The 25921-nt window shown below is 36.9% G+C and overlaps 1 protein-coding gene across 1 annotated transcript in view; it reads right to left on the bottom strand.

Annotated features, from left to right (window-relative positions):
* Positions 1–6028: 6028 nt before the first annotated feature.
* Positions 6029–25921, bottom strand: part of FAM83B (family with sequence similarity 83, member B) — a 126759-nt gene continuing 106866 nt past the window's right edge. The window contains exons 2-4 of the mRNA XM_006835725.1: positions 21299–21463; positions 20918–21042; positions 6029–8423 (exon numbers count right to left, since the gene is read on the bottom strand). Of these exons, the coding sequence (XP_006835788.1) occupies positions 6125–8423; positions 20918–21042; positions 21299–21463 (2589 nt within the window). The 3' untranslated portion in view covers positions 6029–6124. The remainder of the gene's footprint in view (positions 8424–20917; positions 21043–21298; positions 21464–25921) is intronic.

Genomic DNA, 25921 nt, shown 5'->3' with positions numbered 1-25921 from the left:
AAAAAAAAAAAAAAATAGAGGGAATAGAAGCAAATACTATTGAATGTAGATGCACAGAGTTTATAATCATTGCAATGAAACAATGAGTGTAAAACAGATGTTCTTCCATGTAAACTATCACTCAATTCACAATAAAAACTTCAAATAAAAAGTTATACAATAGTCAGCTATTACATTTTTAATCTATAGATTTTTCTACTTTTTAAAGTTACGTTATTTAAATATATCCAAGGAGAAATATAAATCATATGTTGTTGTTGTTAAGTGCCGTTGAGTCAGTTCTGACCCATGTTGTTGTTGTTGTTGTTAAGTGCTGTTGAGTCAGTTCCGACTCATAGCGACCCTGTACAGGGTTTCTGAGGGTGTAAATCCTTACAGGAGTAGAAAGCCTCATCTTTCTCCCGCGGAGTGGCTGGTAGTTTCGAACCGCTGACCTTAAGGTTCGCAGCCCGATTCGTGTTGTTAAGTGCCGTTGAGTCAGTTCTGACCCATAGTAACTGTTATTACGTGTATAGGGTTTCCTAGGAGCAGCTGGTGAGCTTGAACCGCCAACCTTGCAGTTCAAACGACTTTGAAGTCTGGCACATTAACCCACAGTGCCACACCAAAACTCCATAAATTGTATAGATTATAAAAATATAATCATGTAAATCTGTATACATTATGTTCAATCTGTATACATTATATAAAATTGCTAATGAAAATAGAACAAAACATAGAGATATCAAAATACATGAAAAACTATTTAAAATGTGTAGAAATCTAAATTCCTGATTATAAATAACTACGTGAAACAGTGAGTATAAATGAAGAAATACAGGCTATGAAGGCAAATAACAAAACAAGCAAATAAAAATGACAATTTACAGCATACTGATATTTGTACAAAATTATTTAATACTCATTTATGGATCTAAAAACAAAAATTAATTTGGAAGAATATTTCCTTGCTAACATTGCATATATATATATATTGAGTCTTTGGTTTTATCATTTCATTGTTTAAATGTTCTAGAAACCAGATGATTTTGCAAAAAAGTTTTGCGTTTTGTGTTTAAACATTGCATACAGGTCACATACATTCAATGTGAAACGCTTATTTTATATCTCTTAGCAACCATTGCATTACGAATGAATAGATATTCTCAGAAGACATGTCTGTAGAATAATTGTTAAATAACTGGTAGATCTTCAGTAAATCTGAATACTTTCTTGTTGCTTATCTAAATCATACTAGCTATCATCTCCATTAGACAAGATATTTACTTCCACAAGTAAGACTTCCAGAATGTATCCATGCCTCAACATCCCTCATCAGAATTGTGCCTTATCCTAATAATTATAGTAGAGGGCTAGCCTCAGAGTGTTCAGGACCCTGTCACTTATTTAAGGCAATTGAAAAATTGCAAGCATTTTCCTGAGTTTTTGCTTACAAACTAATGTACTACTTAAGAGTAAATATGAATTACCAACCTTTAATATGAAATTACATCTAAGTGACATGTTCTAGTCCCAACAATATTAATATGGAAAAGTATATTGCTTAAAATGATTACACCCAAGATGTATGGTGGTGTCAATTCAAAACTTAGAACTCAAGTTAATTTAAATACATATGTATATCTATATCATGTATATTTCCAGTGTTAAACCTTCAGAATTTCCTGGCTGTAAAAACATTGTGAAGTTATTAGGTCGAAATTTTAAGATGTGGCTATTTCTGAGGGAATAAAAAATAGACGGAAAACAGCCAATAGAGGAAACAGTTGAAAACAAGTCTGCTGGACAAAAGCCTAAACTACCTGTAACAGGTGGAAGAAAGAACGCAAGAGGAAAATACATCATCCCAGTATTTCCCAGTTTCACTCAAAAGGGCCTGAGCTCAGGAATTGAATAAATTTCCAAAATTTACAGAAGTTGCTAAACAAACAAGGGATTGCTTATAAATAAACTGATTTTTATAAAATTTCAGTTTTAATGCTACATTGTTTTAAATTTCAAGGCTTTCAATTTCAGGGCTACTAAATGATAGAACTATGCCTCATCTGTTACTAACAAAGAATGGGAAATTGTAAAATGAATCTAATTTGGTTAACTGTGGGTTCAGAACCTTGGTAAGTGGGTAAAGAACTACAGTGCAGAATTACAAATTGAATTTTGCACAGGACAAAATAAATAATTTCTTCTAGCCACTAGTTTCCAATTTTAATACTTTCTAATCAACCAAAACTAACCTATGAATAGGAGGCAGTGGTGCTTTACTTGTAGAATTCATGCCTTCCCTGCAGAAAATCCAGGTTCAATTCCCAACCAATGCACCTCAAGCACATCCACCACTTGCTTTTCATTATAGGTTTGCGTGTTTCTATGACGCTGGACAGGTTTTAGTAGAGCTTCCACACTGACAGACTAGAAAGAAAAGCCTGGTGATTTCCAAAGAAAAATTAGCCAACGAACACCTTATAGTGGACAGCGGTCCTATCCCATTGTGCAGGGGCCACCATGAGTCAGGAGTCAACTTGACAGCATCTAACAACTTTTGAAGAACTTAAAATTGCTAGTTCTAAAAATGAAACTATAGCAAAACAAAACAAAAAACCTATTGCCATCTAAGGACTCTGACTCAAGGCCATGACCCCATGAATTACAGAGTAGAATTGCTCTATTGACCTTTCTTCTGCCATGCAACTGAATGAATTTCAAATGCAAATTTTTAGGTCACTAGTTGAGCACACACTTTTTGTTTCACACAGGAACCTTTATAAAATATAACTGATTCACAGTTAGAAAAGCTTCTCTTATTAATGAAATTTCTTGTCTGATTATAAGTAAATGCATATTCCAAAGGTTAAGTTTTAAATCAAAATGTACTTGAGTATCTGTCCTGTGATTAACGATTACTCAGTTTTTTAAACCCACTTTTATGGATGATATAAAACTGAATTATATTCTAGATTTCTGCTTATAAATCTCTAACACTGGACTCAGCAAATCAGTCAAACCCATTGCCATAGAGTTGATTCTGACTCCAACTGACCCTATAGCACACAGTACAACTGCCCTATAGGATTTCCAGTGCTACAAATCTTTATGAAAGTGGATTGCCAAATCTTTCCCCAGGCGGGTTAGAACTGACTTTTTTGATTAGCAGAAAAGTGCTTTAGCCACTGAGTTACCAGAGCTCCTTTTAATCCTATAGTTACTGATACACTTTTTCAGACCCCCCCCCTTTTTTTTTTTTAAGGTAAAATAGAGACACAAGTATTCTTAAAGTTTCTTATAGAAGAATGGAGTAGAACAAAGTCAGGCATGGTGTGGTCATTGTTGCTAGGTGATATTGACTCATCAACTCACAATGGTCCCATTTGACAAACTAGAACTAAATTTCTTGGCTGTCATCTATATGGAAGCAGATTGCAGGTATTTCTCCTACAGAGCTCCTGAATGGCTACAGCTTAGAAAAGTAATGCATTTAGTGATCAAACACCAGTCCTGTCAATTCAAAGATGTGCAACTCTTGGAAAAGTTACTTAACTACTCTGAGAATCGGTTTTCTCATTTGCAAAGAATAGGTACTTACGTCACAGGCTTATTGTGAATATTTAATGAGATACTATACTTACTGTTGAGATCCAACCAGCCACACACAACACACCTAACTTCCTAATCTAATGGACTCCTTTCTCTGATATACAAGCCAGAAAGCAGGTTACAACTCACTTCTGGTTCTCTTTCCTTTCTTCTCAACAGCAAGGTGGTCAAAATAGCCATCCTGCAATGAAAACTGATCTTTCTAGTTAACATTCTGAAATTAATCTCTTTCATTCCTTAATCTCACCTACCAAAATTAATTTAGGCCATTGTGGTAAAATGTCACTAAACCTTTTCTTCTGTCTAATTGCTGTTGAGTCAGGAAATATGAACATTCTCTGGCTTAATCTCAGCATATTAAGTGTGGCAGGCATTGGACATATTCGGGAGACAATGTGATGAGACAGAATATTACATTCTGAAATCATTACTTATTAGTTATGTGGCTTAGGAAAGTACTTCTCTGAGGTTCAATATTCATCTCAATTACTACCCACAGAAAGAATAATGGTACTCATAAAACATTATTGTGGGGACATAAGATTCTAGCTCATCTACTATTAAGTGTTCATCAAATGTTTGGCTTTCTTTGCCCTACAGTCTTGTTTCTGTTTATAAATTTTATGTACTATGGAAAATTATTTTAATGACAGATTTTCGTTTAGTGCCACTTATTATTTTAATGACAGATACTAACTAATGTTTGACTGAATCATGGCTTAAAAAACATAATATTGTGCCCTACATATCAACTTTGTTGTTGTCGAGTGACCCTATGTGACCCAGTAAAACGATCCCATATGGTTTTCTGGGTTGTAATCTTTATAGTAACAGAGGCTCTGGGTGAGTTTGAGCAGTCAATCTTTCAGTTAGCAGGCAAGTGCTTAATCATTATGTCGCCAGGCTAACTTCAAAAGTGATAGATAATTTATTTAAAGTTCTATAGAAATCACTTCTCAGATGATGCATTGTTTCTTACAATTCTGGTCTTTGTGAATAAAGGAAATCCAAGTAAAAACCTCTGTAATGAATATGAACATTTTATTAATCTAATAAATAACAAAGTGTATCTTACTGTCTAAATATAACCAACAAAATAAGGTACCCTTTGCCTTCCTTAAGAAACCCGGTGGTGCTGTGGAGTAAGTGTTGGACTTCTAACCCTCCAGGTCAGCAGCTCAAACCCAGCCAAGACTGTCTGCTCTGGTAAAGACTTCCACTCTTGGAAGCCCTGTGCAGAGTCACTATGAGACGAAACTGACTCAGTGACAGTGAGTTTAGTCTTATTTGTTTCTGTGTTATTTAGAAAGTTTAAAATCTTTCACCAGGACCCAAAGTAATGGAAGACCCTGGCCAGGTATCACTTTTTCATTGTTGTACTCTTATGAAAACAGAAGGTTGTTGTTGTTTTGTGCCGTGGAGTCGGTTCCGACTCACAGCAACCCTGCACAGGGTTTCCAAGTCTGTTAATCTTTTACGGGAGCAGAACGCCTCATTTTTCTCCCGTGGAGCATCTGGTAGTTTCAAACATTTGTGGCACAGCTTTAAAAATAGCAAAGAACTTTGCTAGCAAACTCCCTAAGCATTGTCATGTTAAGTGAAGATTAAAATTTATGCACAAGTTCACATTTCTAAATAGATCTATGTTAGAGATACAAAATGTTGTATATTAGGTTTTTCAAATTCCTGCTGGCTTACAAAATTTGGAGTAAAGATTGGTGGGTGGAGTAAGGATTGGTGGGTGGATTACAGACTATCCTAATTTAGAGTGATAAGAATTATATCCTGGATGATTTAAAAAGAATCAGGAAAATATGTCACTGTGATGTACTTGTACTACATGAGGCTGATATCTTGCAAATTCTTTAGTTAAAAACAAACAAACAAACAAAAAACTGCTAGTTTAAATTGTACTTTTGATACCAAACTAGTTACATGTGCTTCATGGAAAAATTACCATAATGTTAATAAAATATGAAATTTTTCCTTTGGAATTTAAAATGAAAAACAAAAAAAAGGGTTCTTTACATTATCTTATATTTTTGAAGATATTAAAACACCATAAAGACAATAGGTCACAGATGTTATTACGGTACTTTTTTGAAAAGAAAGACTTTGTAATGAATGGTTAAAACCCATGCACCATCTCTTCACTAAAGTTCCTACTTAAGACATACGAAGATCTTCAGTTTGAAGAAAACATTTAATTACATTTTTTTTTTTACCATTACCATTTAAAAATCATTGGCTTATAGAGATTTCCATCTATAAACTAAATACATACAACTAACTCATTACACAGAATAGCACTTTACTGTACATTAGTATATTACTAAACCCTGTACAGGGTCGCTATGAGTCGGAACCAACTCGATGGCACGTAACAACAACAATAAACAACATTATATCCAAAATTCTGCCATTGTCACAAGCGTATTGGCACATTACAAAAAACTATCCCGAGTGCTCTTCAGATAAATCTTTATAACCACATTCATTTTATATTTAGATGATTATTTTAAATGATGGTATTTCATTTATTTTTGTGTATGAAATTTCCAAACTTTTGCATGAATCCTCGAAACTTGTTTTCATTTGGCTGATAAGAGCGATAAACAGCAGGGTTGTAATTAAGCAATGGGCTGGACCTGCCATAACTATTGCCCATAGTAGTGGATTTTATTTCTGGACGGTGCATACTGGTATTTGATAAGTTGCTTGCTGGCTGAATAGAGCTCTCAATTTTACAAAAGGGCTCAAAGCGACTATAAACTCGCCGGTCAGTTGAATGAGATCTTAGAAGGTCACTGGGTTTCGGCCTTGGAGAAGCTGGCCTTCTTTCAGGAGCAGCAGCTACATTTATTTCCTTTGGATCTCGGTATTGAATTTGTTCAGTGTTAAATCTTGGGGCAGAGGCATCTCCTGCCGTTTCCAAGAACTTGCTTTCCACAGAGCCTGCAGAAGGTACTATTTTATTGCTTTCATCTGATGCAGAATTTATCCCCTGAGAGGAGCTAACTGTTACATCTTCCTTACTCTTGTGAAGGCTTCCTTGAGAGTTTGATGAGGAAGAACGCTTTCTTCTAGGAGATGAATCCACTTTTGTCTCTGATTTTTTTGGTTTCTGATTCTCCTCACCCTCAGAAACTAAAGTATCAGAACTACTACACATTCTATAAAAAGCAGGCGCTTTGTTTTTGGATAGATTTTCCTTCTTTTCTGGGGTAAGACTAAGTAATGACCTTAATTTCTGAGATCCCTTTTTCAAAAAATTTGGAGAACCCTTAACTTCTTTCTTTGAAGAGATTTCTTTGTTGGACTCTTCTTTAGTCACATCAAGTAAAGTAGCAATAGAAATTGACTTGGTAGTAGTGCCACTTGGAGAGTCTCTCTTGACAACCTCATCATGATCCTCCATGTTACGGGTCACGTTGTGCATGCTTTTGGAACTTTTCAGTAAATCCTCTTTGGGTTTTTCTGGTTGTCTGACGCGATTCCTCGTGAGTGTACTATATACATAGTGCTTACTATTTCCAGGATCTAAATTGCCTTTTGAGTGGTCAAAGAATGGGAAACTTCGCCTTTTAAGCAGATTCTCATTTTGTGGGTTCTTTGGATTGTCTGCCTGCTTATTTGCACACAAGGTTGTATATAGATAATTGTTTGACGTTGAATGGCCATTTGTTGTATGGTTTAAAACTGGTGAGTGGCTTTCGGGAACTTGCAATGTGTGCATTGTTGGTGCCTCTGAGTGCAATGGGAGTTTGGGGATTGAGTCTGACAAGGGTTTGTCTGTCAAATGCTCTACACTTGTAGGAGTTTCTGGGCTCTTTTTAGGTGTATCACTTCCCTGGGAACCAATGATAGTTGAATTAGAAGATCCAGTTGTACAACTGCTAACTTCTTGCTGCTCAGGCAAAGTTGGTTTAAATACAAAAGATGAACGGAGCCGAGAATGAGCATAAAGGGCACTGGCTTTCAAATTCTCAGGGCCATCATAGCCCTCAAAACGGTCACCTAGAGCTGATCCATTGGAATCAGGTGTAGCCTCGGAATGATCATTTAAGTAGGATTCAATTCTCCAGTTACGCAGGAATGACTTTGTGGTATGTTCCAGGGTTGGCATTCGTTGTTGCAAAAAGCGAATGTGATTATCTGTCCCATTAAAAGACCTCCGTACATTTGAATTCCTTTCTGCAAGATTTGTTGTTTTTCTCTGGGCAAGACGATCAGCAAAACTCTGGGCAGGTACGTTATGGTGGTTTATGTAGCCTCCCCGTGATGATGATGCCACGCTCAGACTATCTGAAGGCCTCTTCAAGTTAATGGGGCGGTTATTGGTTCGATTTAGAGCCCTGTTAAGTAGCAGGTATGGTGCTGTTTCTGGCTGTTCCCCCGCGTAACTGTGTCTTTTCCAATTTTCGTTTAACTGGCTAGGTTGATACTGACGGACTGTATTTGGACCATTAAAATTTGGAACAAAATGAGGTTTGTATCCGTGATTCCTTATACTATGCTTGTCATGTTCATTTAAAGCATATATCCCTCTGTTTTTGAAGTAACTGGAATCTAGTTTATGAATATTGTCTTGCCTACAAAAAAAGTTTCTTTGGCTTGAAACAGAAGCTAGTGAAGACATTGAGTGGTGGTAAGTGCCATTCTCCCAGAGGGCTTTGCCATGTTTCACCCTTGAAGATTCTTCCTGAGCAAATGAACTGGGGACACAGGATCTGGCATACAGGGTTCTAAATTCTTCATCAAAGGACTCAACCAGTTGTCCTGTGATTATCTGAACCATGCTGAGGTGAGCTTTTTCAAAAGACCACATGTAGCTGGAAAAAAAAAAAAATCAAAATTGAACAATTTTGCTAAATTGACAAATTTGCTAAATTTGAACAAATTTGCTAAAGTGAAAAAGTTGAAAATGATAAGTAAGTTGACTAATAAAAATGTCTCATTTAAAGTCAATGGGAGAGTATTTTTGTTTTCTTTGGCTAACATAGTTTAAAATAGCTTTAATCATTATCTTGTCACACGTATTTCCTCCTATTTTAAACACATACTCTTATTTCATATAACAAAAGAGCTTATGTCGTGGCTTTAAATCTACACATAATTTCTTATGCTCTGTAGAACCCCAAAGAAAAGCTTACTCTGCAGTTTCCATTTCTGCTGCCATGTTTTTATGGAGTAAAAGTTATACTATATTTCAGATATAGCATCCTGGAGTGGAGTCCTGGTGTGAAGGATAAGCAATGAAGGATAAGCACTGGATTGCAAGTTTGGTTTGAACCTCAAGGGGGCAGTTCAAACCCACTCGGCACTCTTCAGCAACCTTACGGTGTGGTGTCGCTGAGTCAGAACCTACTAGAAGGCACTTAACAACAACAACAACATCCTGAAGTAGAAAAACCAGTATTGAAAGAAAAGTGGGAGGACCTGACTTCTGCTGAACTATTTGGCCACATGAGGTTGGACCTCAGTTTCCTCATTTCCTGAATGAAGATATGGATAGAAAAACAGCTACAACTAGTATTAATTCAGACATGTTGCAATGCCAAATAGGTCTCTGCTAATGCATTTATTTTAGGAGTGTTGACGCCTTTGAAATATTATCTGTGGCTTAATAAGTCATTTGGGATGCTAGGAGCTACAGAGAGAAGACCTGTGGGTACTAGCCTCATTCACTAAAGGACACAGTGCATTGTATTCGGTGTATGCAGAATTATAAATTTAGCTCCCATAAACTACATCAGTCTTAATGCCAATCAGGGTCTTTTAATACAATAAGGGACTATCTATAAAATTAAAGAATATAACTACAGTACTTCATGGAACTTCCTATCCCTATTTTATAATTTAGAGTTCACATATTCTGAAATTTCATATGAAGTTTTAAAACTAAGTTTTGTAAACCAAATATAATGTGACATACAGAGTGACAAAGTTGTAAAAGAATTGAACTCTTATGCTAGGCATTAAGAAATGACATGAAAGAAAAGATGGAACCATTCTCTACAATGAAGAATCTTATTATTTCTACAGAGATGGCAATAACCCAGAAAGATAAAATATTCAATCATTTAAAGAGTAATAATCTGATATTAATAAAATATAAGCAGCACTGTACAATTTAAGTCTTGTTATTCTAATGCGCTTAATTTCATCTAGTATTGCTTCTGAATACATGGTCTGAAAAGGATATTTACTAGATGCTCTTTATGTGGACATGTGTGGGCCACCACGCTGAATAAAAAAATGTTAAGAAAAAAATGAATCACTAAAGTAACTTTTAAGGAGCTCTGGTAGCGTAGTGGTTACAAATCAGGCTGCGAACCTTAAGGTCAGCGGTTCGAAACTACCAGCCGCTCCACGGGAGAAAGATGAGGCTTTCTACTCCTGTAAGGATTTACACCCTCAAAAACCCTGTATAGGGTCGCTATGGGTCGGAACCGACTCGACGGCACTTAACAACAGTAACAACAAAGTAACTTTTAATTCAACTGAAGTTACATATAAAAAAATTAATACTGAAAAAAAACTCAAAAAGCTTCACTGCCATTGAGTTGATTCTGACTCATACAGACATTATCAGAAGGAGCACGGCTGTCTCGGAGGATTCCTAAGGCTTTAAGTCTTTATGGGAGCACACTGCCATATCTCTCTCCCTTGGAGTAGCTGGTAAGTGCAAACCACTAACCTACAGGTTAGCAAAGAAGTGGTTTAACTATTGTTTGAATAGTTTCTTCAACTGGAGATAGGGCTCTAATGCATATAAGTACAAAATATGTGATCAATATCAAGAAATGAGCAATTATCAAGTATGAAAAAATCTCTAGAGAAAGTTGGAGTTCAGCTGCATTCTGGAAGAGAATAGATGCCCAGAAGTTCAGAAAAGAAAGATGTGGAAAGAAAAATTATTAACAAGACAGAAAAATATGGAAAAGACAATGGCAAGGTTTTATTTGAATATAGAAAACATGTAATATCTAACAAAGAAGCTATATAAAAGGTTGAAGAGGAGCAAAAATCCTGTAAGCAAAGTAAAGAACTTGATTGTCTATGATTTGTTTCTAAATTTAGTTTATAATGAAAAGAGAGAAATTCTGGTATGGTGCTGTAGGACAAGCAGAGGACTGTTAAGTGCAAGATCGTTGATTCAAACCCACCAGTCACTGCTTGGAAACCCTATACAGGATCTCTGTGAGTCAGAACCTACTTGGTGGCACTTAAGAAGAAGAGCAACAACAATGAAAAGAAAGGTGCCTGGGTGGCAGAGTTAAGAGTGTGACTACTAGCCAAACACCTGGCTGTTTGAATCCATGCAAAGGCACCTTGGAAGACAGGTCTGACAATATGTTTCCAAAGTATCATAACCTGAAATCCTATTGAACAGTTCTACTAGGCATACGTGGGGCCACCAGGTATTGGAACCAATTTAAAGGCAACTAATAACATCAGCAGCATAATGAAAGGAGATATTTAAGGCATTTAAGTTAATTAATTTTTCTAGTAGCTATGTGTAATATAAGGAGCTCTGGTAGCATAGTGGTTACAAATTGGGCTGCAAACCTTAAGGTCAGCAGTTCGAAATTACCAGCCGCAGGAGAAAGATGAGGCTTTCTGCTCCAATAAAGATTTACAGCCTCAGAAACCCTGTACAGGGTCGCTATGGGCTGGAACCAACTCGACAGCACTTAACAACAATGTGCATTATGGAGTCCTGGTGTGGCGCTGTGGGTTAATGCACCAGACTGCAAAGCCATCTGAACTGCAAGGTCGGTGGTTCAAGCTCACCAGCTGCTCCTCGGAAACCCTATACAGGGTCGCTATGGGTCAGAACCGACTCAACGGCACTTAACAACAGCAACAATGTGTAATACAGATCCTTGGTGTGGCTCTGTAGAACAAGCACTGTACTGCAAACCACAAGGTCAGCGGTTTGAACCCACCAGCTGCTCCTCAGAAACCCTGTATAGGGTCTCCTGAGTCAGAATCAACTGACAGCATTTAACATCAACCAATGTGTAGTAGTGGACTAGTGGTTAAGTGTTTGGCTGCTAGCCAAAAGGTTAATGGTTGGAACATCCTTTCAATGCCATGGAAGTAAAGATTATAGCCTTTGAAATCCCATGGGGCAGTTCTATTCTAACTTATGTGGTTGCTATGAATTGGAATCGACTCAATGGCAATGAATTTATTTGTGATCTAGAACTAAAAGGCAAGAGATTAAATTTAATATTAAGTGTAAAATGATTGGAACAAAGTGATAAGAACTCAAACCAGAGTTGAAATTGGGTTAATGGATAAAAATGTGGAGCTAAGCAACAAGAAGAAATAATCTCATAAACAATGAATATAGGTTATAAAATAAAAATAACTCCTCAGTGCTGAGTTTACAGGACTGAGAAGATAATGATATGGTGTGTGTGGTTGTGTTGCAATAGGAGAAGAGAACCTGCTTTAGTCAATCAGTAAATAATATTATTGCAATACAATCGCAGGTAACCAGGAGACAGCCATTTAATTGGATATAATCAATAAGTAAATGTGAGAAACTGGAGAAGTACTTCAGGGTTTGAAGATGAATCTCCATGTTTCTCTGCCTCCCTAGTTGATTTGTATCATCTATATGCTGGTAACCAATAAATCTGAGTTTTCACTGCTGACCTCTTCCTTAACTCTAAAATCAAAGTTCAATCTCTACTTCCAATTCTAATGGGCATTTCCAATGTACTATGCCCACTTCCTAAGTCTGCATTGACTACTCCCTCTTTCCCCAGCCTGTGTCCTCTTCAGTCTTACTTATCTCAGTCAGTGGCTCTACCACCTTCCCAGTTAATGAGGGCAGCAAACAACAGTCATTTTTGAATGCTTTCTTTCCCAATACCAATTGGAGTCAACAGGTCCAAAATCTAATTCCAAAACCTATCACAAAATCTATTCTGTGATCATCTTAGTTTGAGGCATAATCATTTAAAAGAACTTCTGGCTTTCTAGACTGCCTATTTTTCAATCAGAGTAATAGCAGGATTAACATTCCCTTTGGCCAATGTGCTAAACTGGCTTTCTCTCAGTCCCTCAGAGGCTTTGCACATCTGAAAGTCCATACCAGGCTTCCTCTTTCCAGCCACGTTTCAATATAGATACCACCTCCTTGGAGAGGATGTTTATAACCGCTCAATTCATAGTATCTAACTTATCATGATTTATTATATTTCCCTGGTCTATCTCCTTTGTGGAACTGCAGCTAATGTGCTGGACTGCAAGGTCGGTTTGAACTGCTAGGGTGGTAGTTCAAGCTCACCAGTTGCTCCTAACCCTATACAGGGTTGTTATGAGTGGGAACCAACTTGATGGCACTTACCAATAACAACATAGCTAAGGGATCCTGTAGAGTAAGTACTGTACTGCAAACCTCAAGGTCAGAAGTTCAACCCCATCAGAACACCTCCAAAACCCTATACAAAGTCACTATGAGTTAGAACTGACTCAACATCACTTAAAAACCTTACTATTTGATAGTTTCTGTATTGTTGTTGTTAAGTGCCATCGAGTCAGTTCTGACTCAGAGCAACCCTGTATAGGGTTTCCAAAGAGCCGCCGGTGAGCTAGTACTGCCCACCTTGCAGTTCAAACCAACCCTACAGTCAAATACATTAGCCCAGGGCCACATCAGGACTCCTTTCTATTTTAATTCCTTGTTAACACTGGTATATACTGCCCAGTAAAGTTCCCTTGGCTCCTGGTCTCTCTCTGCTTTGTGTAGTAAGTTCAAGAGGTTGGAACAGCATTTGGCACACTTGTAGGTACTTAAAACATATTTACTGTACATAAAGAAATGATTCCATAAATGAACTTTTACTATCAAAGGCAAAGAAGAATAAAAGACAGAGATGTTTATTTTGAAAAAACTTAAAAGGTTTTAATTAAATCAGGATTACCATGAATGTTTCTTTTTCTTCCCTATCTCCTAATAAAAAGACGGTGAAGTGACAATAAAGACAGCAGGGCAGGGGATATTTCTCTTCAGTGACAATAAATCCAAGAGATTATATCTACAATTGGTAAACCAAGAAATGGCAGTATAATCGTATTGTTAAGCAGAGTGGAGAATTACCAAAATATCAAAAGCACTAGCTGAAAGATTTTGAATAATTGTATTTGGAGGACAGGTATTAGCAGTGGATAGAGAAGGATAACAAAAATTACTGTTTATTATTGCCTGTCTTTTAGTTGGTTATTTTTAGAAATATATGCAACGATTTATTTGGATGAAAAAATAAATCTTCTACCCCCTCGAAATGCACACACACACACATGCTGTTCTTCTTGTTGTTAAGTGCTATTGAGTCGGTTCCAACCCATAGCGACCCTATATAGGGTTTCCGAGGAGCAGCTGGTGAACTTGAACTGCCGACCTTGCAGTTCAAACAGCTTTGCAGTCTGGCGCATTAACCTACAGCGCCACACCAGGACTCCATGCTGTTCTTAGGTGTTATCAAATCATCTCCCACTTATAGCTATGCTATGCTCTGCTCAGGCCTGCACCACCTTCCCAAATGCTATTATGTTTGAGTTCACTGTTAGAGTCACTGTGTAAATCCTTCTCCTATGGGGTCTTCCTCTAATTCTCTGACCCTCTATTTTATCAAGCATGATGCTTGTCTGCAGGGACTGGTCCTTCCTGACAACGTGCCCAGTATTAAAGATGAAACCTCATCATCCTCGCTTCTTCAAAGACAGATTAGCTTGTTCTGGCAATACATAAGACTTATAGTATTCTTCACCAACACCATAATTCAAATGCATCGATTCTTCTCTGATCTTCCTTATTCATTATCCAGCTTTTATATGCATATGAGGTGACTGAAAATACTACGGTGTGGGTCAGGTATACCTTAGTCCTCAAAGTGAAATTTTTGCTCTTTAACACTTTAAAGAGGTGTTTTGCAGCAAATCTGCCTAATAGTCTTTATTGGGCTCATACCAGGAGTTTTTGGGTCTTGAGCACCTCTGTGGATTTGTCAATCCATGTATTTGTCTCTCTGCATTCTTTCTGACCGGTTTCTAATTTCACAGACTTATGAACTGCTGCTACTTCTAATGGATCTTGGCCTTCTCTTTTCTCTTCTACTCCAGGGTGGCCGTCATGTCTGATACTCCCAGCCCACCTCCTGTGCTAGGAAGCCCAGGCAGGCACACTTCCTCATGGGCTTGAGTTGTACAACCTTGAAGGCAGCAGATCCAACCGGTGCTTTTTCTTGTCATAGAGGGGCAGGATCCCAGCAAACACCTTGAACTGGTCCAGGGCAACCTAGCCATGCTTAGTCTTGTGGGGCAACATGCCTCACACCATCTGCCAAAAAAGATGCAGCTGAAGGTCTGGGAAATGGTACGGGCCTCTGGATGGGTGGCGAAGGAAGGCCAGGTACTTCCACTTGTTTCTGTAGATGTTGCCGGAAATGTTGGGTGCTCTCACAGCGCACTACCATTACCTTCCAGCCCAGAAGCATCTGCTTGGCCACGATGGCCACAAGTTAGCCCAAAAAATGGCCGCTGCACCAGGACTTGCCCTCTGCCATCTTCGCCAGCCACCTGAGAAACTACAGTTTGATTTCTTAACTGCTATTTGCATGAGTGTTGATTGTGTTCCAAGTAAAATGAAACCCCTGAAAACATCACTATCAGCCTTCGTTTAATCCTGATGACACCTTCTTCATAATCCATTTTCCTGGATTATTTAGTAGTCCAGGGCGAGGAATTTTGTTTTCTTTACATTGAGTTAGCAGTTCATATTGATTATTGTGTTCTTTTATATTCACTAGGAATTGCTTCAAGTCTTCTTCACTCTCAGCAAACAAAATTCTGTCATCTGCATGTGACAGATTGTTAATGAGCTTTCCTCTAATCCTGATGATGCCTTCTTCATAATCCATTTTCCCAGATTATTTATTCAGCATACAGACTGAATCAATATAGTAAAAAGATACAACACTGGTACATACCTTTCCTGATTTTAATTCCTGCAGTATCCCCTTGTTCTGTTCAAACAACTGGCTCTTGGTTTGAACACAACAGAACAGGTGCAGGTTCAACATGAACACAGTTAAGTGTTCTGGAATTCTCTCTTTTCTTTTTTTTTTTTACAATGTTTTTCATACTTTGGTTTGTTCCACATAGTCGAATGCCTTTATAAAGCCAATTAAAACATGTAAACATCTCTCTAGTATTTTCTGAATTTAGCCAAGACCTATCTGATACCAGCAATGATATCTCTTATCCCATGTCCTCTTGTATTTTTGGCAGCTCCCTGTCAATGTACTGCTACAAACATTTTTTAATTATCTTCAGAAAACTTTTACTTGTATATGGTATTAATGATTTTGTTCCATAATTTCTGCATTCTGTAGGGTCATCTTTATTTGGAATCAGCACAAATATAGATCTCTTCCAATTGCTTGGCCAGACGGCTAGCTGTCTTCCAAATATCTTGGCGTGAATGCTCCCAGCAGACGATGCATTTGCTGAAGCATTTCATTTTGTATTCCATCAATTCCCAGAGCCTTGTTTTTTTTTTTTTTTTTTTTTTTTTTTTCAGTGCAGTTTGGATTTCTTCCTTCAACACAATTGGTTCTTAATTATGGTACAATTGGTACCTCTTAAAAATGATTGAACACCAGAAATTCTTTTTGGTATAATAACCCTACGCATTCCTTCCATCATCTTTTGATGATGTCATCTTATGTCATTCAATATGTTGCCTATTTGTTGTTGTTGTTAAGTGCCATCTAATTAGTTCTAACTCATAGCAACACTATTATAGGAGTGGCAGGTGTATTTGAGCTTGAGGTTAGCAGTCCAGTGCTTAAACTACAGTGCTACACCAGGACCAATTTTTCCCATACAATCTTTCATTATTGCAAGTGGAGCCTTGACTTTTTCCTTAATTTTTTGCAGGTTAAAAATACTGAGTGTATTCCTCTCTTTTTGTTTTCTAATTCCAGTTCTCTGTTCATTTCATTATAGTACTTGACTTTGTCTTCTACAGTTGCCCCTTGAAAATTTCTGTTCACTTATTCCATTCACATTAGCTACTCTACATTCAAGAGCAAGTTTCAGAGTCTCTTCAGACATTTACTTTGATCTTTTCTTTCCTTCTTTTTAATGATCTTTTGCTTTCTTCATGTATGATGTTCTTGATGTCATTCCACAACTAGTCTGCTCTCCAATCATTAGTGTTCAATGCATGCCAATTTTATCCAGAAAAGACAACATGAGTTTTACAATAACAACTAGAAGCTTTTTTGAAAAAAAGCCAAATACATCTTGAAATGGTCACTAAAGTCAGGTAGGATATGCTTAATGTCATATATTGGCTCTTGTGGACTTGTTTAAATTTTCCTAACATGACCTAGCATCTGAGCATATATACACAGTTACATATTAGGCAAGGGGTTGGGAATGTGATTTTAAATTCGTATGTAAAGAGATAAATAAAATATTCTAATTCTAGTTCCCAGCTGGGGCTTACAACAGTAAAGTTGTAGCATGGGTATCTAAATGTGACACTCATTGAGCCATACCTGACAGCCATGAGTTTCAGTGAAGCCTGTCTTTTGAAAATAATCTTCAGAGTGATAATAAGGCTCAAAAAAATAGAAGTTTATAAGATTCCCTGATACTCAAATTTGTGGGAAATGTTTTATTAAATATATCACAGATTTTCATGTGGTAATTTCAAATGGGGATATCAGTTCAGAATAGCACTTGTATACACATTGATAAAAGTATGTAAGTGATAGGTCTGAGTTATAATTCAGCTCCATGGCAATGTATTTGGCTTAAAAAAAAACAAAAAACAAAATAAAACTTCTCATTGTTATTGTAAAACTCTTGTAGTGTTTTTCCTGATAAATCTGTTATCATATAAGTACATTGTCACACAATGTCACTAAAATAGGTACAGATTCCTGGCTTTTTTTGAAATACCGGAAGTTTATATCACAATGAAATTCTATGGTAAAGTATTTTTTATTTTAAAAAAGAAAGCATTTTGAATTTGCCTGTGAGGGAAAAAAAACAAAAATCAAAAAACCAGCAATACTAGAATATGAGGGACTTAGGTGAATTTTAACCCAAAGAAAGTAAAATTTCAGCTTGATGAAAATCAGCTCATAACTGTTCTATCAGATCATATTAGAATCATGTTGTTGTTGCTAAGTGCCATTGAGTGGGTTTCCAACCATAACAACTCCATACAGGGTTTCTGAGGAGTGGCTGGTGGGTTTTAACCACCGACCTTGTGGTTCAACTGACCTTGTGGTCCAGCGCATTTATCTGCAGCGCCACACAAAAACTCCAGAATTTTAATAGCAATAGGAAAGGACTACTATCATTGATCAGGAAAAACAAGTGACAACAGTTGAAAACCATTTTTTAAATAAGGACATATTTTAAATGAGCTTAAAATGATAAAGAGGATAGAGTTGTTAGGTAAGAGTTTTGACAGATTTTTATAATTTGTGGTCCTACCATTCTAAATTCACTTCGATAAATGTTGTTGTTAAGTGCCTTTGACTCGGTTCAATTTCATGGCAATCCTGTATATTGGTTTCTTTCCCTTTTTAAATCTTTGTGGGAGCAGAATGCCTCCTTTCTCTGATGGTTGGTGGACTGAAATCTGTGGACCTTGTGGTTCACAGTTCAGTGCTTAGAGTACAGAACCTTTGTATTCCCCCTCAATAAATAGCTAAAATTCTGCCTTTGGTTTATATGTAAGTGAAAAAATAAGGAAGAGAGATAAATGTTGCTGCTGCTGTTTGCTTGTTTTCCCCCTATAGCATTCTTAAAGTAGTTCAGAAATGATCATTTTAACACATAAACAACAACAACAGCAACAAAAAAACTGATGCTGTTGAGTCTATTCTGATTCATTGTTGCTGTTAAGTGCCGTCGAGTTCCGACCCATAGTGACCCTGCACAGGGTTTCCAAGGCTATAAATCTTTACGGGAGCAGAAAGCCTCATCTTTCTCCCATGGAGCAGCTGGTAGTTTCGAACTGCTGACCTTGCGGTTCGCAGCCCAATTCGTAACCATTAACCTACCAGTGCTCCTATTCTGATTCATAGTAATCTGTAAAAATCAGTATAACATCTCCACAAGCTTTCTGAAGCTATAGTCTTTACAGGAGCTGACTGCCACATCTTTTTCCCAGGGAGTGACTAGTGGGTTTGAACTGCTGACCTGCTGGATAGTGTTGCTTAAACACTTAACACTATGCCATCAGTCCTCCTTTTCAACACACATTGTTGTCATTATTATGAGCCATGGAGTCAATTATGACTCATAGCAAGCCTGTATAGGGTATCTGAGTCTTTAAATCTTTAAAGAAGCAGAAAATTTCATCTTTCTCCTACAGAGCGGCTGATGGGCTGAAACCACTGACCTTGTGGTTCATAGTCAAAAGCTTATCAACACATAGGATCTATTAATATCTACTCATAGCAAAACAAAATTTAGGCGAATTTACTGGTAAAGATAATCCTAAAAGAGCTGATGAGCCAGTTCTGACTCATATCTGCCCTGTGTAGGGTTTCTGAGAACCAAGGTTGTTGGGTTTGAACCACCAACCTTGGGATTAACATTCCAGCGCGTACCCTACAGCACCACACCAAAATATACAAAACATTAATTATGAAGAGCTTAAATAAAAACGCCATTCTATAAGCCAAGTGAACTCTCAGTTTTAATTAAAATTTTAATGAAAAACTCTCCAAAATCAAGTAGGTCTGAACAAATATATACAAGTGAGTCTTTAAAAGCTGTAATTTTCGCTCTTAACAAGCTTACACTTGTAACTCCAAATAGCATTTTCAAAAGGAAAGTTAGCAGATAATAACAGTTAAAACAAGCTCTAAAATACTAGGTAACATTAGAGGCTTTGGATGCATTAACTCATTTAATCCTCACAACAGCAACATGAGGTAGATTCCATGATTATCCTCATTTTGCAGTTGAGCAAACAAAATTCATCCAAGGTCCAAGGAGCACATTACCTCCTTCTAATGAACTTTAAAAGCTATCCTCCTTCCTACTGTCTTATTTCCATCCACACCTCCTACTGCTCTTCCCTTATTATTTAATAAGGAGTCTACCCTGCCCACAGGAGCTCTGGTAGTGTAGTGGTTACAAATTGGGCTGCGAACCTTAAGGTCAGCAATTCGAAACTACCAGCTGTTCCGCGGGAGAAAGATGAGGCTTTCTGCTCCTGTAAAGATTTATAGTCTCGGAAACCCAGTACCGGGTCGCTGTGAGTTGGTTCCGACTCCACAGCACATAACCACCACCACCACCCTGCCCACATGACCTAGCAGGTTCCCACATGCTATCTGATGTTTTCATCTGCCTGCTAACATATCCTCTCTATATACCCCATTCAGGGCTGATGTGGGGGATTCATAGGAAGTATAAGGAAGAGCGTATATTCTGGAGCCAGTCTGACGTGGACTATCCCTGCCTGTGGGATTTTAAACAAGATCCTTAACAATTTGAAACTTCGGTTTTCTCATTTATAACATGGGGATAGATACAACTTAGGGCTGAGGATGAAATATGTCAAAGAGCCAAGTAACGGAAACTTTAAAAGATGTCAGAGAATAGAATCTGGGGCTGAGTGAAACTGTCTAGTGTCTGCCATGATAATTTTAGCAGTCAGATTCTTATGATTTATTTATTTTTGGTAATACTTTAATAACTGTTAGGAGCCCTCGTGATGTGGTGGTTAAGCACTCAGCTGCTAACAGAAAGGTTGACTGTTCAAACCCACCAGTTATTTCCCAGAAGAAAGATATGGCATAGTGTTTCTACAAACAGAATAGCTTTGGAAACCCGATAGGATAGTTCTTTTCAGAATTGATTCAACAGTAGTAAGTTGTGTGTGTGTGTGTGTGTGTGTTTATAATAGTGGTTATATGACTATCAGATTCTTATTAATACTAAAATAAGGAACACCTATTTCACTGGCTCTTCAAAGCAGTAAAAGAGCTTCTATTTTTATGACCAATTGTTATTAAATCCATCCCACTTATGGTTTCCCCAAGGAAACTTTTATTATGGAACTGCAGGGTACCATTGTTATTCATCAGTTCCTTCCTTTATTGTATAAAACAATTAAAGCTCAAGAAATTTATATGATTTGCCTAAGATCTTGCTGATCTTTAGAGGATGAGTCAGAACTAAAACTCAGGCCATAATTAAACAGATTACATTAACATTTGAAACTAAGATAAATGATTTAAAGTGATTGATAAAGCAATGATCTTACCTGTAAGAACCATACATAACTTTCTTGGAGTCAATTAACAAAAATTTCTGTTCCAATTTTCCATGGAATTTTGCTCCAGTTTTTGAAAGATAATCTTGGCCTTTTACTGTTCGCACTCGAACATTCTAAATTGATATATAAAAAATAAAATTATGGCTAAAAAGAGGATTTTTTTTAAAAAAAGTAAAATATGTATCAATAGGAAGCCTTAATACTATGAAATGTATATTTGAAATAAAATTTTAAAATACATAACATGATAAATGTAATGAAAAGCTAATTCCAAAATTTCTCTCAAAAAAGAACATTAACATACTTTATATTTGACTGAGATGACAAAACTACACAGTAAACAAGAGAAAAAGAACATAGAATTCTTACCCTGAGACGCTGAACTTGACAGCCCTGCTTTTCAGTCATACTTAGAAAATGATTAAAGTTTGATTCATCCAGCAAAATGTATACAGATATTCCTCGAGTCGATGCTTCAACTATTTCCTTTAAAATGTCCACATCTGTAAATATATCCATTACTAACGCAATGACCTGTTAAAGATAAGGGTAAGAAACAATTTTAGATACTTCATAAAGTAAGAGTTATAAATTGCTTTCTTTTTGTAAAAATTAAAGTAGAAAATAATAAAATGCTTAGAAGCACATTAACATATACACAAATATGCATAGTTTTCTAAAATAAAGATACACAAAAAGAAGATAATATATGTTTTATTTATTTTTTTTATTTTGAGTTGAGTGTAAGTTTACAAAACAAATTGGCTTTCCATTCAACAATTTCTATACATTTTGTTTTGTGACACTGACTGCAGTCCCCAAATGTAAGAACACTCTTCCCACTTCCTTCTTGTGTTCACTGTTCCAGTTTGTTCTTCTTTCCTATGTATTCCTGCCTTCAGATCTTTAACCTTGAGCAAATTATGCCCTTTTGATATCATATGGTTGACTGTTTTAAGGACTGTGTTACTGTCTGGTGTTACTGTATACATTATCGACCTATCTATTGCTTGACTGAAAGTTGGGCCATGGGGAAACAATATATTTAAGAAAAATATATTTAAAATGAACACATGCCAATATGCATATTTACAACACTAAGCAATTTACACATAAGCATTAAGTCAAAGAGAATCTGCAATTCAACAGGAGATTGAGTAAAGGATGAATCATGGATTGCAAAATTACCTGTAGGATAGATACAGAGGGCAGGGTAGAAACCAATGACAGACTTTTTTTCTTGGGAAACATTTCCAGGGGAAAAAACAAGATTTCAGAAACAAGTTGTTAAAAATAAAGGTCATAGGGAACTGGGATAGAGAAAAAGTCTTTGAGAAATAGAAACATAGCTAAGAAAAGTGGTATGATGAAAAGGTATATGAGGACCTCAAAACCAAAATATTAAATGAATATGCCTATAATTAGTTTACCTTACAAAAAACACAAAAAGACAAAATGTAAACCAAATGGGAGGGGAATGAAGAATATGACCTGATGAAGGTGAATGCAGACAAACATATCCTGAAAAAGAGGGACCTAAAATGGAGACAGACTGGACTGACTATTGGAAACAGACCATTAACTCTGACAATGAGTAAGTGAAGTAATGCTGAAGAAATAAAACAAATCCTGCACTTGTAGAGTTGACATTCTAATGAAGGCAGAGTAAGCAATAAGTATAATAAGTTAAAATGTGACTTACATTAGGCAGGGCTGATGAAATGAAATGCAGACAGGTCTCTTGTGATACAATGGTGAATAATTGTTATCAGGACTGATTGTGAGGGTTGGAAATGTAAAGGGAGACGTTTCATAGCAAGGAGGGGAGTGGTTAACTTTTCAGTCTAGAAGCAGAGGTCCCTAGGACCATCAACGGAGAAGAGCAGGAAACAGTGGTGCCTGAGATGGAGGCAGAGACGATGACATGGAGAGATGGAGCAGCTGGGGACTTGAGATCCAGAGAGGGAAAGGGGCTTTCAGGGTATACCTTTTGGTTGGTTGATGATGCATGGAGGGGATTATACCGTGACAATGAAATGAAATATGATAGGATGAATGTATGTAAAACTAATGTTCTCTCATGTAAACTATCACATAATTCACAATAAAACATTTATTTATAAAAAAAATTATTTACTTTAAAAAAAAGTGACTTAAAAAATGCTAAATATATTAGGGGAAAAATAAAGCAGAGTAAAGGGGATTGTGTCTGCAGACTGAGAAGAAGGGGGTTAGTGAGTTTTAGGGCCAATCTATGAGAAGATGTCCTTTGAAGAAAGACTTGAAAGGTATTAGAATACCATCATTATGGAAATCTTGATCAAGAGCATTGTTCGAAGCATAGGGATTCAGCAATGCAAAGACCTTAAAGCAGAAGGATGTCTATCATGTCCAAGAAACAAGGGGAACACTTCAACTAGAATAAAAGTTATTATAATATCTGAAAGGCATTGTAAGGTCTTTGATACTTTTCTGAATAGGGCTAAATTCTATTAGTTGTTGTTGTTAAGTGTCATCGAACTAATTCCAACTCATAGTGACCCTGTATATGGTTTCCTAGATGTGGCTGGTGAGTTTGAACCGCTGACCTTGTGATTCAAACCTAACTTGTGGTCCAGTGCTTATTCTGTAGCACCACACAAGGACTCCTATGCTATGAGTATGTATCATTATGAGATGCTGATTTGTGTTTTAAATTGTTCTTACTACTGTGCTTCAAACAAGTCTTAAGGTTGGGTGTAAGCTTAGTAATAGGAAGACCAGTTAGAGCAATTTAAGTGGGAGGTAATGGTGGCTAGGACCAGGAAAGTAGTAGCAGTGATATAAATAAATGGTCAGACACTGAATGTGTTTGAACCAAAAGGACTTCAAGATGAATATGGAAATGAGAGAAAAATAGGAAGAGCTTAATTACAGTTTTTAGCCTCAATAAGCTGAAGAACAGAGCTTCCATCCACTGACATAGGTAAAGATGCAGGTACAGCTAATCTTAGGTGGATGATTGAGAAAGGACAAACTGAGGTACCTACATATCCAAATGGAGTGTTGAGTAGGGAAATCCGAGCCAGAACTGTTAATTTGGATCTTGGTAGTGTAGTATTTGTTAGGTGCCCCAGGTTCCATTCTTACCAACCCAATGTATAACAAAATGAAACACTGCCAAGTTCTATAAGAACCTCACATTTAATGCTATGTTTGAGCTCACTGTTAAAGTCACTGTGTCAATTCATATAATTGAAGGTCTTCCTCATTTAGGCTGATCCTCTACTTTACCAAGCATGATGTCTTTCTCCAGGGATTGGTCCCTTATGATAACATGTCAAAATATGTGAGAAGAAGTCTCACTATCCTTGCTTCTAAGGAATATTCTGGCTGTATTGCTTCCAAGACAGATTTGTTTGCTCTTCAGGATGTCCATGTCATATTCAATATTCTGGTGGTATTCTTGTTATTGATAGGTGCCTATGAGTCGGTTCCAACCCACAGGGACCCACGAAGTGGCTGGTGGGTTTGAAGAGTCAACCTTGAGGTTTATGGTCCAGAACTTATCCTACAGTGCCACAACTGGAATGACTTACTATGTGATAAGAACTGGATATGGAGGTGGTGTGTAAATCCAAGTCACCAAGGAGAAAGAATAAATATACAAGACCAAGGGCTACACCCAGTAATGCTCCAAAGCTGAGAGGTGTAATGAAATGGCAGGTACCAGCAAAAGAAATTGAACAAAACAAGAGAAGGTGGCATCCTTGAAGCCAGTAATAGAACTGTGGTCAACAGTGTCAAATTCTATTAGACCAAGTAAAATAAAGACTTAGAATTCACTGCAGCTAGCAATATATAGGTTATTGATGACTTTAACCAGAACAGATATAGTGGAAGCAAGTAGAGATAGGAAAGAAAGATGCCATAAATGTAAGTTCAACAAGGAACTGAGGAATAAAGAGAAGCTGAAAAGACAAGTACACTTCCCTAGACTGGGGAGAGAGAGTGTGTATACTTCCCCTACAGATGGTGCCCAGAATTTGGAATTCTACTTTCCTAAGCGGTGAAAAAATAAATTGCTGTAAGATAAAGTCAACTACTTGTAAAATTTCTATTATTACAACACAAGATAACTAAGCAGACATTAGAAATAGCCAGTATAAACAATTTTTATGTAATAATTTGGCAACATTAGGAAGCAGAGAAATGGAGCAGCTGTTATGTTGTTAGGTGCCATGTAGTCGGTTCTAACTCACAGCAACCCTGTAGAGGGTTTCTAAGGAATGTCTGGTGTGTTTAAACCACTGACCTTGCAGTTAGCAGTCTATCGATTATCCTACAGTGCTACACCAGGACTCATGCATGGGTTTATTCCGAACAAAGCATATTTAAACATGTCCCTGTGAGCAATGGATGGCTATGGACAAATTCAGTAATTGAGTTGTCTTAGTCTCTTTAGGACACCTTCAAAAAAAGGTCTAGTCAAATTCAGCTCAGATGACTATGGCAACAACTTTTTGAGAATCCAAAGGAAAAATCTTGATAGTATTTTTCAAAGGACACAGAACCGACCTGGGGTTTTGTTAGGAAGAAATTTTAAGAAAATTGAAAGCTGAATTGGTAAGAAAAGGCTAGAGATGTTGAACTCAGAAAAGTTTTCCATAATGACAATATATCTGCTCATATTTTGAGGGTAGCAAGGATTGTCCAATGAGAATTGGGAAACTTCACTCTGTCTATCCGACACTCCGATCTGGCCTCTTTAGACTTATTTGTATTCTAAGGAAATTTCTAAAATATATATTTTTTAAAGAATATGATTTCCAATGATGTTGAAACTGCATCCTTTTGCAAAATTCTCCAGGGAGGGACACAGAGATGGAAGCACCACCTTTATAAGTGTGTACACTTAAATGGAGGATATGTGAAGAAACAAGAGTTTTATATTTTGATATTTTTGTTTAGTAAATGTTTCTATGATTTTGTAGCAATACTTTTTAATACATA

The sequence above is a fragment of the Chrysochloris asiatica genome, unplaced genomic scaffold (assembly GCF_000296735.1).
Source record: "Chrysochloris asiatica unplaced genomic scaffold, ChrAsi1.0 scaffold00019, whole genome shotgun sequence".
Taxonomy (NCBI): Eukaryota; Metazoa; Chordata; class Mammalia; order Afrosoricida; family Chrysochloridae; genus Chrysochloris; species Chrysochloris asiatica.
Note: the sequence above shows the minus strand (reverse complement) of the source record. Positions and strands in the feature narration are given on the sequence as shown.